Raw genomic sequence first — 16,522 nt, 5'->3', positions numbered from 1 at the left:
AAAAATATGAGCATGTTCAAGTAATGCTAGAGTACCATAGAACAGCCTACTGGGTTTATTTTATTTTATAAAGCTTAGATAAGCAAAAATAGAGGGCTCTCCTAGGCAGGCAAAGAACCCCTCTCTACATGCAGATAGATATAGGCATAACTGATAATGCAGGAGAACGCTGATGCCACACAGTTAAAGCCAGAACCAGGATTTTTTTCTGCTGAGTATTTCCCCAACAGAGCTATTGGAGAGGACAACAGGGAGTGGGACCATTCAATCAGCCTTTGTCAGGCATAGGTTGTTAGCTGTATACTGTAGAGAGCCTCAGGAGTCAAGCATAAAGCAAAGTAAAGTCAGTAGAAGCAGATCCGGATGAGAGAACAGAGGGAAATATCAGTGTCTTACACAACAAGGGTCAAACAAGCCCAGGAGACCCACCACCTGTATGTATGTATGTTAGTCTTGTGTCATCTTACGTTGACAATGTCTATTTGTTTATCTCTCTCCATATAGGATCCTACCCCCGACTCTCCCTCAGCTTCAAGCTAAAAAGAAACATTGGCTATTTCATCCTGCAGACCTACATGCCCTCTATCCTGATCACAATCCTCTCCTGGGTCTCCTTCTGGATCAACTATGATGCCTCTGCTGCCAGGGTGGCTTTAGGTAAGGACTTGTGTGTCATGGATTTTGTCATGTGACCAATGACTAAGCTCACAACAACCTTAGCCAAAGCAAAAGTCTAAGGCATGGTTAAGCTAGCGGAAATCCATAGTGTAAGGGCTGGATTCAATCTGTAATCGTGGATGTATCGCTGAAGATCCGTGGAAAATGTTTCCGGGAATTTCTGATTGAGCAGACATATGCAGCATTTATCATGAATTCAGTCTCCGTGACCACGGGAACATTGCCTTTAATTGTCAATCGCGCAATAATAGAGGATCTTCAAAGCTATGGATAGAAAACAGCCTTAACACAACATCATACAGTACACATACTAACAGGATGGTATGCTGTTTCTTTTAGCTAGGTTTTGAATCTCTAATAGTCACACCTTGTATTGCCAAAACATATTTTCTTGAGTTCACATGAAAGATTAATACAAACTTGACACGATGCACTGGAGCTCTGCCCCAGTGATGTACTGGGCCCTCCACACCACTTTCTGTTTTTATTTTATCTTTATTTAACTAGGCAAGTCAGTTAAGAACAAATTCATATTTTCAATTCCGGCCTAGGAACAGTGGGTTAACTGCCTTGTTCAGGGGCAGAACGACAGATTTGTACCTTGTCAGCTCGGGGATTCGATCTTGCAACCTTTCGGTTACTCGCCAACGCTCTAACCACTAGGCTACCTGCTGCCCCACTCTGTAGTGCCTTGCAGTCGATGGCGGTGAATTTGTCATGATGCAACCAGTCAAGATGCGCTCGATTGTGCAGTTTTAGAACTTTTTTACGATCCAAGATCCCCATGCTAAATCTCTTCAGCCTCCTAAGGATGAAGAGTCGCTGCCAAGCACTCTTAAGAAGTGTGCGGGTCTGTTTGGACCATCTTAAGTCCTTAGTGATGTGGACGCCAAGAAACTTGAATCTCTCGACCCGCTCCACTACAGCCCTGTCAATGTGGATAAGGGCGTGCTCTCCCCCCTTTCTCCTGTAGTTCAGCTCCTTGGTCTTACTGACGTTGAGGGAAAGGTTGTTGTCCTGACGCCATGCTGCCAAGTCTCTGATCTCCTCCCTGTATGCTGTCTCATATCGCAGTCGGTAATCAGGCCTACCACCGTCATGTCGTCCTCAATCTTGATGATGGTGTTGGAGTCGTGCGAAGCCACGAGGTCATGGGTGAACCGGGAGTACATGAGGGGACTATGAACCACCCCTGAGGGGCCGAGGGAGAGGGAAGTTTTCAGTCTCAGGGTTCCGAGCTTGGTGATGAGCTTGTCCAGGTGGCAGGGGGAAGTATAAAGTGCAATTGAGATTGCATCATCTGTGGGTCTGTTGGGGCGGATTGGAGTGGGTCCAGCATGTTTGGGATGATGCTGTTGATGAGTGTCATGACCAGCCTTTCAAAGCACTTCATAATTAAAGATGTGAGTACTACAGGGCGATAGTAATTTAGGCAGGTTACCACAGAGTTCTTGGGAACAAGGACAATGGTGGTCAGCTTGAAACATGTTGGGGTTACAGACCGGGACAAAAAGGGATTGAAAATGTCAGTGAAGACACTTGCCAACTGGTCTACGCATGCTCTTAGAATTCGTCCTAGTATTTTGTCTAGCCCAGTGTCCTTGCGAGTGTTAACCTGTTTAAAAGTTTTGCTCACTTCGACCATGGAGAGCAAGATCATACAGTCATCCGGAACAACAGGGGCAGGACTCTGTTTTCCTCGATGCGAGCATAAAAGGCATTTAGCTCGTTTGGGAGTTCTGGGTCACTGGGCATCTCACGGCTGGGTTTCACTTTGTAATCTGTTATCGTCTGCAAGCCCTGCCACATTCGGCAAGAGTTGGAGCTGGTGTAATAGGATTTCACTTTCCTCCTGTACTGTCATTTTGCATGTTTGATGTCTCGCTGGAGGTCATAGCATGCTTCCTTGTATGCATCCATGTCTGTGTCCCATTCCTTGTAAGCAGTAGCTCCAGCCTTTTAGCCCAGAATGGATATTTTCTGTAATCCATGGCTTTTGATTTGGATACATTCGTACATGTATAGTCACTGTGCGGGAACGTTGTCTATGTAGTTCTTGATGAAGCCTGTGATTGATGTGGTAAACTCCTCAGTGCTATCAGATGAATCCCAGAACGTATCCCAGTCTGTACTAGCAAAACAGTCTTGTAGGCTCGCATCTGCCTCATTAGATCTCTTCTGTATTCAGTGCATCACTGGTACTTCCTGTTTGAGCTTTTGATTGTAAACAGGAAGCAGTAGGATAGAGTCATGGTCTGATTTGGCAAAGGGAGGGCGAGGGAGGGCCTTGTATGAATTTTAGTGAAACGCTGCCTTGGTGTGTGTACTTTCTTGTTTGTTCATGAGTCATAGTTTGAGTGCCAAAGTGGTGTTGTCATGTGGAGGGATGTAGACAGCCATGATAATAATGGATGAGAACTCTCTTGGTACCATGAGGTATTCTATGTCAGATAAGCAAAAGCTTGAGATATCCACACTGGAAGCAGGCCACCAGTTCGTGTTAGGAAAAGGCAGACCCCTCCCCTTTTGGACTTGCCCGAGGCTGCTGTTGACCGATCGTGCTGCTGCATGGAGAAACCACTGTTCCATGTTCATAGATTGGGCTATCCAAGTTTCTGTGAGGCATATACTATTGCAGCTTTTTAAGTCTCGAAGACTCTCGAATTAAGCTCCTTTTCTTGTGTGACTGGACATTTGGACAATGAAACGGAGGGGATTTCTGGTGGATTTTCTCTGACCAGGATGTCAGCCCATCTACCGCGTCTATGTCTGCTGAATTTTGGTACCCCATGAAACAAATAAATAATTTCCTGTATGAACAAAAATAACAGCTGAGTCAGAGTCGAAGTCGAGGTTAGTAACTAAAGTGCTTGGCGGTCATATTTGATAATAGTATGAATTCTTGGTATGAAAAAAGTCACTAAATAGTACATTTGGTTTGGAGAAAAAGCATGATGGAGCAGCCTTACAGACCACAACAACCGAGATGCTTCCTAAAGTAGAGTGATGGATGACTGAAGTGATTTCTTTCCACTCTGATTTGAGTGCCTCTGCATTTTTTTGTTCCCTGTATTTTGGAAGTCATAATTTCTCGCTGTCAACCTTCATTGCATAAGTCTGGCCCATGAGGTCTTGTGGTGCTGCCTGCCTGCATAGGATATAGAAAGCTCCATTCTCCCTCACCCGTCCACATCGCTGGCGCCCTCGATAAGAGCAGCACTCTCCTTGATTGTAGACTGACCTGCGTATATTTATCGGAGAGGGGAGGCATGTATGGGATTTAATGAAAACCAGATGTAAGGCTTGATAATGGAGGCAGCTGGACAGGGGGTTGGTCAACCCAAATCAGACCTCTGTTCAGGAACCGTTTGACTCTGTCATGCTTTGTCATTTATAGGCACTAACAACAGACGTATAGCTTTGTGCATTGCAATTGTGAATGGATGCAATGCCCTTCTTCTATCAACTTGTCATTGACCAGAATCAGAGCTGGAAAATGAAGTCAATTACAGATTGCAGAGTCGATACAAAAAAAAGCCAGATTAATCTGTCATAAAAGAGTTATAACAAGAACATATTGAATGACATCAGTTAGCTTCACCATATACGTAGAACAACACCAAGACCCCTTTTTTAACAGTGAGCCGACCTCCCAGTTGACTGTCATCATTAAACAGAAATGGTTGTGAAAGGATGTGAAAGTCTACAGGAGATTCCTTGTCAGCCACAGCAGTCTGCTTGCTAGCACATTCAAATGAGAAGCAGAACAAACCTGATGTATCTGATCTGTGGTCAAGGCTTGAGTAGCTCTCTCTGTGGGAGTCCTCTGCTAATGAGGCGGACCGTTGGTCTCCAGTGATGATCTGTGATGATAATGGGTGGTTTATTTTCCCAGGAATCACCACTGTGCTGACCATGACCACCATCAACACTCACCTGCGGGAGACCCTTCCTAAAATCCCTTATGTCAAGGCCATTGACATGTACCTGATGGGCTGCTTCGTCTTCGTTTTTCTGGCCCTGCTGGAGTACGCCTTGGTCAACTACATCTTCTTCGGCAGGGGACCTCAGCGCCAGAAGAGGGCGGCTGAGAAAGCAGCTGTCGCCAACAACGAGAAAATTAGAATGGATCCAAACAAGGTACAGTACACACCATGTACTGTACATTGTTAACACCTTGATAGGATACCCAGTATTTTAAATAGTAGCCCACTGGATAGATGATACAAGTTACTGTATGTAATCACAGCCTTGAAAAGTACCAAATTATTTAGGTAGTGAATCATCTTCGTGCACATTTAGATACATTCTTACTTTTCATACAATGCATACTTGATGAAAATGAGTGCTTAGTCTTTTCTTTATTGTGAATCGCTGTACAAGTTGTTCCTGTCCAGTCTTATTCTCATAATTTCACTATGAACACGCACACACACACACGCACACACACACACACACACACGCACACACGCACACACACCTGTGAGCTGACAGTTTCAGATGAAAGCAGTGGCATGACTTGATTCTTGAGCTTACTGTATATGAAGCTGATGTTTTCTCTTTCTTCACCTCATGAAAGTGAATTTAATTATTGAAAGAACTGACTGTGAAGCTAAAATGTAGTGAAGACCAGTAAGGAAATCACGATGAAGAATGTCACCACTTCAAATAGGGGGGTTGGATTAATGCTACTCTGCTTTACCGTCAAGGAGAACCAGCCTTAATAAGCCTACACCAGTCTTGTGTGAATTCCAAATAAGGCAATTTGCCACACAGGCAGAGAATTTCTCCATTTCTTTTGCCTAAATGAAATGGAATGAAAGGCCAGGAAACATTTAAAGCCTGTAAGAGAGCCTGTGGAGCTTGTGAAGAGTATTCTTCCTATTACATTTACCTGTTTTAAGCCTTGTTTATACCTGGTGCTATTGCCGCGTTCATGTGCTAGTCGGAACTAAGAAGCTTGGAAATGTCCGACTTGCTAATAGGCTGTAGTTATGCACGTGATGCTTCAACCAATTAGTACGTACCAATAATTACGTGAACACGACATAACATGTGACCGGATTTCCTGGTGCCTCACTGTATGCTGATTATTTGATAGATATTCCTTCAAAATAACATAAATTAATTCATTTTAAAGCTATTGATGCCATAAGTCAGTGGTGCTACCTGTCAATTATTTTAGAGACCGGTATAATGATTTAAAAGGTTTGACCATCCAGATCTGTTTAGACTTGATTATTGTCCAGATACAATGGATCCTTGACTACCTCAGGAGGTGGTCAGGAAGATCTAATCGCAATCCGATCACAATGCATATTTTAATCATCTACACCTGTCAAAAAATGTGGGCAAATCAGAATGTTGACAAGATCAAGACAAAGGACGCATTTTAAAACCAGGTATAAACGGGGCTTCTATGTCCTGCAAATGTGATTAAGTTTTGTAAAAGCTTCTCTTATCTACATGTTAAGTGGGTTAACTCAATGAAAACAGGGTGTATCAGAATGTGTACTGTTTACAGGTTGACACTTAGTATTCAGACCCCTTGACATTTTCCAAATTTCGTTAGGTATTATTCTAAAATTGATTAAATAATGATTTTCTCATCAATCTACACACAATACCCCAGTACAAAAAAAAACTACTAAAATATCACATTTACAAGTATTCAGACCCTTTACTCAGTACCTTGTTGAAGCACCTTTAGTGGCGACTACAGCCTCGAGTCTCCTTGGGTATGACGCTACAAGCTTGGCACACCTGTATTTGGGGAGTTTCTTCCATTCTTCTCTGCAGGTCCTCTCCATCGCTATCATGTTGGTTGCTGCACATCTATTTTCAGGTATCTCCAGAGATGTTTGATCGCGTTCCAGTCCAGGCTCTGGCTGGGCCACTTAAGGACATTCAGAGACTTGTCACTCCTGCGTTGTCTTGGCCATGTGCTTAGGGTCGTCGTCCTGTTGGAAGGTGAACCTTCGCCCCAGTCTGAGGTGCTGAGCGCTCTGGAGCAGGGTTTCATCAAGGATCTCTCTGTGCTTTGCTCCTTTAATCTTTGACTGACTAGTCTTCCAGTCCCTGCCACAGACAAACATCCCCACTGCATGATGCTGCCACCACCGTGCTTCATCGTAAGATGGTGCCAGGTTTCCTCCAGACGTGATGCTTGGTATTCAGACCAAAGAATGTAATGTGCCTTTTACTGAGGAGTGGCTTCTGTCTGGTCACTCTACCATAAAGGCTTGATTGATGGAGTGGTTGTCCGTCTGGAAGGTTCTCCCATCTCCACAGAGGAACTATAGAGCTCTGTCAGTGACCATCGGGTTCTTAGTCACCTCCCTGACCAAGACCTTTCTCCCAGATTGCTCAGTTTGGCCGGGCGACCGGCTCACGGAAGAGTCTTGGTGGTTCCAAACTTTTCTATTTAAGAATGATGGAGGCCACAGTGTTCTTGGGGACCTTCTATGCTGCAGACATTTTTTGGTACCCTACCCTCAAGTTGTAGAAACATCTCCAGGATGATCAATGGAAACAGTATGCACCTGAGCTCAATTTTGAGGCACACAGCAGAGGGTCCAAATACTTATGTAAATAACATATGTGTTTTTTATTTTGAATACATTTCCAAAACTTTCTAGAAACCTGTTTTTCGCTTTTTCGCCATGGGATACTGTGTGTAGATTGCTAAGGATTATTAATTTATTCAATCCATTTTAGAATAAGGCTAACAAAATGTGGAAAAAATACTGAATACTTTCCAAAAGGCACTGTATAACAGAGAAAACATGCTTTGGATAGAAATGCGGATGTTGTGGACTGCATTTAAATAAAGGGATGTATAGTAGTTTCCTGTAGTATTACATTTGAGTAAAAGTGTTCGTTTTTTGGGGGGGTTTTCAGTGAAATTTGATACTTGCAGGTACTGCCTCGCTGAACATGGTTACCTTTACCTGAATTGTCTATTTTGTGTTGCTTCTCCTAGCATCTGACCCAAGTGACCATAATGGTTTTTGTATGCTTTCAGTGGTTGGTGGGAAATGTAGTTCAGAGAGACGATACTCTGTATGCGAGAATGAAACAGAGGGATATTGACGCTCATGACTCAATGTGGGAACCAATCTTTGTGGATGACGCAGCGATGGGACTAGGCGATCAAAAGAATAAGGTACTGGATTAACAACTGAGTGACAATATATAGTAAAAAGAACCCAACTAGAACCACTTTGGTATTTCCTTTACACCACTTGTTACATTTTACCTATAGTTTCCACCACCATCATTGATTGTCCTCCCCTGAACTCCACTTCTAGATGCTGGTTTGCACATTCTAAACACATTTTAGTTTGATGTACTTATCTGTAGTATTCTATAGAAACATCTAGCAAATAAACACTGTGATTGATAGCTTCCCATTTTAGTAGATGGTGAATACATGAGAAATGAAAGGAGGATACCTAGTCAGTTGTCCAACTGAACGCATTTAACCCATCCCCTCTGATAAGCCTCGTTGTGCAATAATGTGTTTCATTCACCGTGCCCTCTCTGTCCTCACCCCTATACCATACGTTATTGTTCAACTTCTGGAAAATGGAGGCGGAAAAGCACCTCATCTTTCCAGGGAGGGAATTAGAGATGGCTCTAGCTGCATGGCATGTGGGGTCGAGGTGGTCAGCCAGAGTCAGCTCCACTGATAAACCCAGATTCCTCCATTCCTAGCATGTCCAGGCAAGGGGTGTTGAGTTGAAAGAACAAAATACCAGGCACAATTACAAACATATTTTAATCTTGTAATAGATTACTAAAACTACTTACGACACAAAGAGTGTGCAATGATGGTGACAAAAGACAGTGTCTTCTATCTTTATCGCTGTTTACACTTTGTCGTATCAGTGTTTTTGTCATCAAACTATTAAAATATGTTTGTAATTGTGCCTGCGATTTTGTTCCTTCAACTCTTAATTGTCAGGGAGTATAACTCAATGAAAAAAGCAGTAAGTACAATATGCCTTTCACATTCTATGGTAAAAGGGACCCAGAGCTCCCTTTCAACCAAACAAACATTATTTTAACAGCAGGGGCTGTTACACAATTTTTAAGAGTGATTTCTTGGTATGGATTCTAATGAAGGCATTAAGCCTTAGGCTCTTCATTCATTACATGTAGCGTAATTAATAATACATATGAAGAGTTTCAATCCAAAACTCTATATATCCATTTTCAGAAATGTTGGTATATGAGCTTTTATTGTTTAAAGAACATGAAAGAGATTGGTGTACCATGGCAAGGCAGACATGTATTCATTTGAAACCTATCACTTGATGGTTTCATTTCAGAGGCAAATAATCATGTTTTTTTCGGAAAAACGCAATATCTGCCTCACTCTCAGAGAATTTAGTACTGCTAGGTTCAATTTAAAAAATATAAAGTTTTAATATCTTGCTTATTCTCTGAGGTATCAATCACAGCATCCTGTTGGAGACAGACACGTCGAGACGTGCCCCGCCTCTAGTCATTCTCTGTTCTTTGGCCAATTGCGAGGTTGACACTAAGGAGCGTAGGACTCCAGCTCCTGTCGATTGTGTGGAGTACTAATCGAAAGGAAAGTTTTGCTTTGAGTAGAATTCATTTTCTACTCCTAGCTATCGAGACTTTATTAGCCCTCGCCGAAAGGCTTTAGCTAACTTGGCTAGCTAGCTGGAAAGATGGCTAACCACACCAGCATTACTACCTGCAACATTGTAATATTGTTAGATCCCTTCTCTCATCTAAATTTCACTTTTGTTTACTCATTTGTGTTAATTTGACAAGCTCTACGATTATATCTACCCAAAAACAAACTGCCCAACGCGGTTCCCTTGGCTAGCACTGTACTAGCTACAAGGTAACTGCTAGCTAGCTAACGCATTACTGGCCTCACGGCTTAGTTTTCACACGGTGCTCACCCTAGCTAGCATTAGCCGCAAGGCTTCTAATTAGCTAGCTCATGCCTAACAGGCGTCTTCATATGAGCAAGCCCTGCTCTGTACAATAGTTACTGCTAGAGTGGTTTTGAGAAGGAGGCTCAAACGCTCCACTATCTCTACCACCTCCCACGCCTCTAAGTCATTGGCCGAGGTGGAGGCTAAGTCCCCCACAGTCAAGCCAAGTTGGGGCGACGTTATGGATAGCATCAATTCCATCCCCTCACTGTCTGACAACTTGGTGCCAGGGAGGTTGAGCTATGGGATGATGAGGAGGATGGCAGGATTAATCTTGTGGATCTCCTCGACTTTGAATCTGAGATTGAGGGTGTAGATACCGCTCTTCCACCATCGAAAATCCCCATTCCTCCTGTCCCCAGGACGGAGGAACCTTGATCTCCCCCATCTGAAATTTGGGCTATTTGACATTTGCTAGCGATCCACAGTCAAACTCGGCATCGAGTGGCCGGCTCCCTTGGGGGCCAGGATTCCGTAAGGGACCTGTACAGACCCGGGCCATGTGGCAACCCGTTGGTCACTGCAACCTGCCCCACAGTGGGCAAAGGGCAACAAGCTGCGGCCGCAGCAAGGTTCCGCCGCCTGAACCCCCCGATTGGGGGCAAGAAGGGCCATACAACCTAGGGTGCAGCCCTAGCGGCAGAGGAGTATTGTGTACGTGCCCTATCCAGCCTCTTTCGTGTTCAACGTGACCCACACTCTCTCCTTACGCGAGCGATGACATAGACTGACCAGGTGAATCCAGGTGAAAGCTATGATCACTTATTGATGTCACTTGTTAAATCCACTTCAATCAGTATAGATGAAGTTGAGGAGAGGTCAAATGAGGGTTTTTAATCCTTGAGACATGGATTGTGTATGTGTGCCATTCTTAGGTGAATGGGTTAGACAAAGATTAAGTGCCTTTTGAACGGGTATGGTAGTAGGTGCCAGGTGCACTGGTTTGAGTGTGTCAAGAACTGCAATGCTGCTTGGTTTTTCACGCTTAACAGTTCACTGTTTGTATCGAGAATGGTCCACCACCCAAAGGACATCCAGACAACACGACACAATCTAAAATCTACGAATAAAACATCTGAGAACAGTGATATTTTACACACACATAAAGGTACCCATAAGCAATCATTTCTGATGAAAAACAAAACTTGGTGGATATAGCGTTTTGTAACTCAACTCTTTGTATCATTTCTCACCTTTTAGATGGACCCACATGAAAACATTCTACTGGGCACAATAGAAATTAAGAATGAGATGGGAGCGTCGGAGCTGACCCTTGGTCTCAGTGACCCCAGGAGCACAATGTTAACTTATGACAGCTCCACCCTGCAGTACCGCAAAGCAGGGCTGCAGGCCAGGCACAACTTTGGACGCAACACTCTGGAGCGGCATGTAACTCAGAAGAAGAGCCGGCTACGGAGACGTGCTTCCCAGCTGAAGATTAACATTCCCGACTTAACTGATGTAAACTCTATCGACAAGTGGTCGAGAATGATCTTCCCCACTGTATTTTCCTTGTTCAACATTATCTATTGGCTCTACTACGTTAACTAAATGGACTTCAGCAAGGGCAGAACAAAACAAACAGCAAAAATGTTGCTTGTTTTTCTCTGAATTGGTATTTTGCTGTTTGTTCTTGCAACACAAGACTGAATTACTGAAACAAAATCAGGACCGATTCCATTTGAGCTTGGAACACCTTAATTGCTGGCTAACACATGAAAACCTTAGAGGAGAGAAAGATTCAGAACATATATGGTGCCTGTACCAGAGTTTATAATTTAGATTATTTAGTGAATATAGTATTTTATCATTTTTAAGTGTTTGTTTGCATATATTTTTGTTTTATTTGTACAATATATATTTAATTTGTTGCCAAAACATAGTTAGAAATATTAATGATATATTGATTTTAAAATGACTCACAGACCACAAAGACATTCCTTAATACAGCTACAAGCACATTCAGGTCAATCTTTTCTAAGGTGTATTCATTCAAAGAGACAGATGTGATGTTATTTATCCTACAATTGATTTTGTCTTTATATTGTGAAGTTTCCATTTTCATAGTATTGCTATATGAAGTCATAGCATGAGGGTTTTATGATGAACCAACCTTTTCTACGTTGATATAGTTGACAAATCATAAGCTTTCTTTTAAGCATTATTTCAATTCTAAGAAAACATTTGATATTTCAAACAACAGAAACTAACATCATTCCAAACCTTGACCGAAGAAACTAGAAGTTCAAGCGTATAGACGATTCACATTGAATGCTATAGCACACCGTACAGAGAAATATATCACTAAGTGTATCAAATGTATCACTTGATTGATAAAATGTCAAGCCCCCTGTCAACTGAGAGGTTGAATATATTGCAAAAAAAGGGGGACAGAAGAAGAGAGAGAGACTAAGAAAGAGAATGCTGCATTAGTCATCAATGCAGTTCACCAGTCAGTGATACAGGGATAGATGCTGTATGTGATCAAAAGGTAACTTGAAGATAGATACACAAATGTGTATCTTAATATTGTCCTTTTGTCCATTTTAGTCCTTTGTTCACATATCCTTAAGATTACAGGATACAATGATGTATTTGTTCATGCTTGCTCTTCATATAGATATACAGAAACACACACTGGCTCTAGTTTGTTAAGAAACATCCGATAGCATCAGATATGTCATGCCTAGTCCTAATGACTGATGACATTGAGCCAGCAGTTAAGGCGTCTATCATGGGCATTTTGTGATGCATCACAAGCCATTCTTTTCTGTCACAATGATGTGTAAATATCTCCTGTAAATGATTGATTGTTTAAAAAGGAATGATATCTATCATAGTTCCAGAGAGGATCCATCCAGCATTTGTCCATGACATAATTCACTTCAGGAAGCTGGAAGGGTTTGCATGACGGTTTTGAGCAACTCCACATACTAAATATACATTGTCATGACTGCCATTACTAACATCCAGGTTTCGATATTAACCATACAAAAGAGAGAAAAGCCTGCTCCTGCAAGCTGGTAAGACAAACTAGAATACATAAAAGCACAATACTGCTCCAAATCTCAAATGAAAAGGGACTGTCCTCTTTTATTTTAAAGATATGTTTCTTTTTTGGTTATCAGTGCATTCCATTACTCTACATTTTTGACAAATCATTACCATAAGTATACTGTAACAATACTACTTTTCCTTCATTTTTTACCTTAATGGTGATACTCCATAAAGAATCACTAGGTATAGCATTGCCAGTAGTAGAATCAGCATTCAACATACAGTGTAGTGTATTCAGACACCTTGACTTTTTCAACATTTTATTACGTTACAGCATCATTCTAAAATTGATTAAATCGTTTTCCCCAGCTCATCTATACATAATACCCCGTAATGACAAAGCAAAAACTGTTTTTTTATAAAATGTTTCAAATTTATTTCAAACTGAAATTACATTTACATAAATATTCCTTACCCTTTACTCGGTACTTTGTTGAAGTCTTGAGTCTTCTCGGGTATTACGTTACAAGCTTGGTACACCTGTATTTAGGGAGTTTCTCCCATTCTTCTCTGCAGATCTACTCATGCTCTGTCAGGTTGGATGGGGAGCGTCATTGCACAGCTATTTTCAGGTCTCTCCAGAGATGTTCGTTCAGGTTCTGGCTGGGCCACTCAAGGACATGCATAGACTTGTCTCGAAGCCACTCCTGCTTTGTCTTGGCTGTGTGCTTAGGGTCGTTGTCCTGTTGGAAGGTGAACCTTCGCTCTGGAGCAGGTTTTCATGAAGGATCTCTCTGTACTTTGCTCTGTTCATCATTCCCTCGATCCTGACTAGTCTCCCATTCCCTGCTGCTGAAACACATCCCCACAGCAAGATGTTGCCACCACCATGCTTCACCGTAGGGATGGTACAAGGTTTCTTCCAGATGTGACACTTGGCATTCTGGCCAAAGAGTTCAATCTTGGTTTCATCAGACCAGAGAATCTTGTTTCTCATGTTCAAAGTCCTTTAGGTGCCTTTTGGCAAACCCCAAGCGGGCTGTCATGTGCCTTTTACTGAGGAGTGTGTTCCTTCTGGTCACTCTACATAAAGACCTGATTGGTGGAGTGCTGCAGAGATGGTTGTCCTTCTGGAAGGTTCTCCCATCTCCACGGAGGAACTCTGGAGCTCTGCCAGAGTGACCATCGGGGTCTTTGTCACCTCCCTGACCAAGGCCCTTCTCCCCCGATTGCTCAGTTTGGCCGGTCGGCCAGCTCTAGGAAGAGTCTTGGTGGTTGCAAACTTCCTCCATTTAAGAATGATGTAGGCCACTGTTCTTGAAGACCTTCAATGTTGGAGACATTTTTTGATAGCCTTCCCCAGATCTGTGCCTCGACACAATCCTGTCTCTGAGCTCTACGGACCCCAATTCCGTCGACCTCATGGCTTGGGTTTTGCTCTGACATGCGTTGTCAACTGTGGGACCTTTTATATAGACAGGTGTGTGCCTTTCCAAATCATTTCCAATCAATTGAATTTACCGCAGTTGGACTCCAATCAAGTTGTAGAAACATCTCAAGGATGATCAATGGAAACAGGATGCACCTGAGCTCGATTTCGAGCCTCATAGCAAAGGGTCTGTATACTTATGTAAATAATCCATTTCAATTTTTTATTATTAATACATTTGCAAACATTTCTAGAAACCTGTTTTCGCTTTGTGGGGTTTTGCTTGTAGATTGATGATACATTATTTTTTGTCAATTCATTTTAGAATAAGGCTGTAACGTAAGAAATTGTGGAAAAAGTCAAGGGGTCTGAATACTTTCCAAATGCACTGTAAATTAAGAAACCTCAAACATTTTTGACACCAAAACACACAATACTGTAATAATACTCCTTTCCTGTCTGTTTGTTTAACTTATTAGTGAAACCCCGTGAAGAACTGTACACGTTGGAATTCCCATATTTGACCACTGTCTTTATAAAACAAAATTTTTCACAAACCGATACAAAAGCCATAGTGGCTGTATAGCAGGTTTTCCAAAATAACTTGGCACTCCCTCCAAACAGAGATAGTTTCAAGGATTAGGCTAGACCATTACCATTTCTCTCTTATGCTCCTTGGAATAGTAATGGAAACAAAAACAGGGATAAATGCACAAATATTATAAATTATTTTCCTTAGTGGTTTCTGATCATTTTAGTGTTTGATGAACCCTAGATGATCGGTAACAATAAAATGTAGAAAACATGTCCATGAACATTTGTATTATCCTTAAATGCAGATGTAGTGACTTCACCTCAAGTTCAATTGCACAGGTTTTCAACATCATTGATATTCACATAATATGTCATATTGCATTACATCTACATGCTCTTTTCTCAATGCTGTCAACTTGTGTCCAGTTCCTTGCTTTTGATTAGGTCCTCTAACACGGGGGTTCCCAAAATGGTGTCCGCAGCCAGATATGTTTTATTTTAGTTTTTTTATGAATATTGCTAACAACAACAGATTAAACATGTTTTGGCCAAGAGAGTCGTGGAATACATTTAGAGGTTGTAATACAGTACAATACTATGTCATTCTATTAATCTATAACATACAGTATGTTCTTAATAACCATGGGCAAAATGGGTCTGGGATGCTCACAGGGATAATGGTATCCACAATACTCCACCAATTATCCAAAGTTCAACTCAATACTTGTTTTGAACATAAATTAATAGCATTTTTCTTTCTAATTATGTACAATTGTATGGATTGGCAGCTTAAAAACTGCAACATTCTCTCTTCGATGCCAAGTGGGCCTGTTTTTTCACCGGGCCTAAGACTTGGTTCGTCCAGCCATGCACTGCAGACATCATAGCAAAACACCTTGTACAGTTTGCTACAGCAAGAAAATAATCTTGTAGCAACAGGAAATGCAAATTATTATGTGGATTATAATTAATAAAAATATGTGTAGGGGTAGATTTTGTTAGGGCAAATCAAGTCTGACATTTCAAAGTGGAAATTAAAAACTTTAGACTACACCTTTTTTACAAGTACGCTACACGTTTGCATTTCCTTCTTTGCAGGAAAATTCTCAGCAACAAAATATTGATCAAATTAAGATCCTACATCTGTATGCTATTTTTATTGCACTCAAGTTTCTGATTGTTTTTTTTAACCTTTATTTAACTTGGCACATTCTTACTTGCAATGACGGCCTACCCTGGCCAAACCCAGATAATGCTGGGCCAATTGTGCACCGCCCTATGGGACTCCCAATCACAGCCAGATGTGATACAGCCTGGATTTGAACCAGAGACTGTAGTGATGTCTCTTACACTGAGATGCAGTGCCTTAGACCACTGTGCCACTCAGGAAGTTTGAGTGGATTATCAGGGGATCCCTGATTAATTTCCTATCATGAAATTGGTCCCGAGCCCATAAAGTTTAACCGCTGCTCTTATACTTACTTTTCCACAATCCAAACAAAGGTTGCCACCACACTCTTCACTGTGGTTGACTGAATACTCCCCTAACCATGCATATTAACTATGGCTATTTAACCTAATCTACATCTATATGATGGCTGGTTATTTTTGCTATTTGTCCTTTTTACTTATCATCGCCATATTGTGTTTGTGTAAAGCACATGACCATTCACCAATTTGCTAATATATTCTCATATGACCATGCATTTCTTTTCTTTCAAACTTCATCCACTTTATGATGTTATCAGATAATCTACATATACATTTGTAGATGCTTAAATATGATTTATATGTAAATTGCTCTACAAAAATATATTGATATTGGTGTTGTACAGTTTTCACAGAGTTGGGATAGGGCTTAAAATACTGTGTTCCAAAACCAGTTTCTAGGTGTACGTATAAAATA

The 16,522-nt window shown here is 41.6% G+C and overlaps 1 protein-coding gene across 1 annotated transcript in view; it reads left to right on the top strand.

Moving 5' to 3' along the window:
- The window catches only part of LOC110537751 (gamma-aminobutyric acid receptor subunit beta-2), a 93,079-nt gene extending 77,911 nt beyond the window's left edge, over window positions 1-15,168 (top strand). The window contains exons 7-10 of the mRNA XM_036937769.2: window positions 505-657; window positions 4,574-4,818; window positions 7,703-7,843; window positions 10,857-15,168. Of these exons, the coding sequence (XP_036793664.1) occupies window positions 505-657; window positions 4,574-4,818; window positions 7,703-7,843; window positions 10,857-11,207 (890 nt within the window). The 3' untranslated portion in view covers window positions 11,208-15,168. The remainder of the gene's footprint in view (window positions 1-504; window positions 658-4,573; window positions 4,819-7,702; window positions 7,844-10,856) is intronic.
- Window positions 15,169-16,522: the final 1,354 nt, after the last annotated feature.

The sequence above is a fragment of the Oncorhynchus mykiss genome, chromosome 12 (genome assembly GCF_057628025.1).
Source record: "Oncorhynchus mykiss isolate SJ-2025 chromosome 12, ASM5762802v1, whole genome shotgun sequence".
NCBI classification, from domain to species: Eukaryota; Metazoa; Chordata; class Actinopteri; order Salmoniformes; family Salmonidae; genus Oncorhynchus; species Oncorhynchus mykiss.
This window is presented reverse-complemented; position numbering and strand designations above follow the sequence as displayed.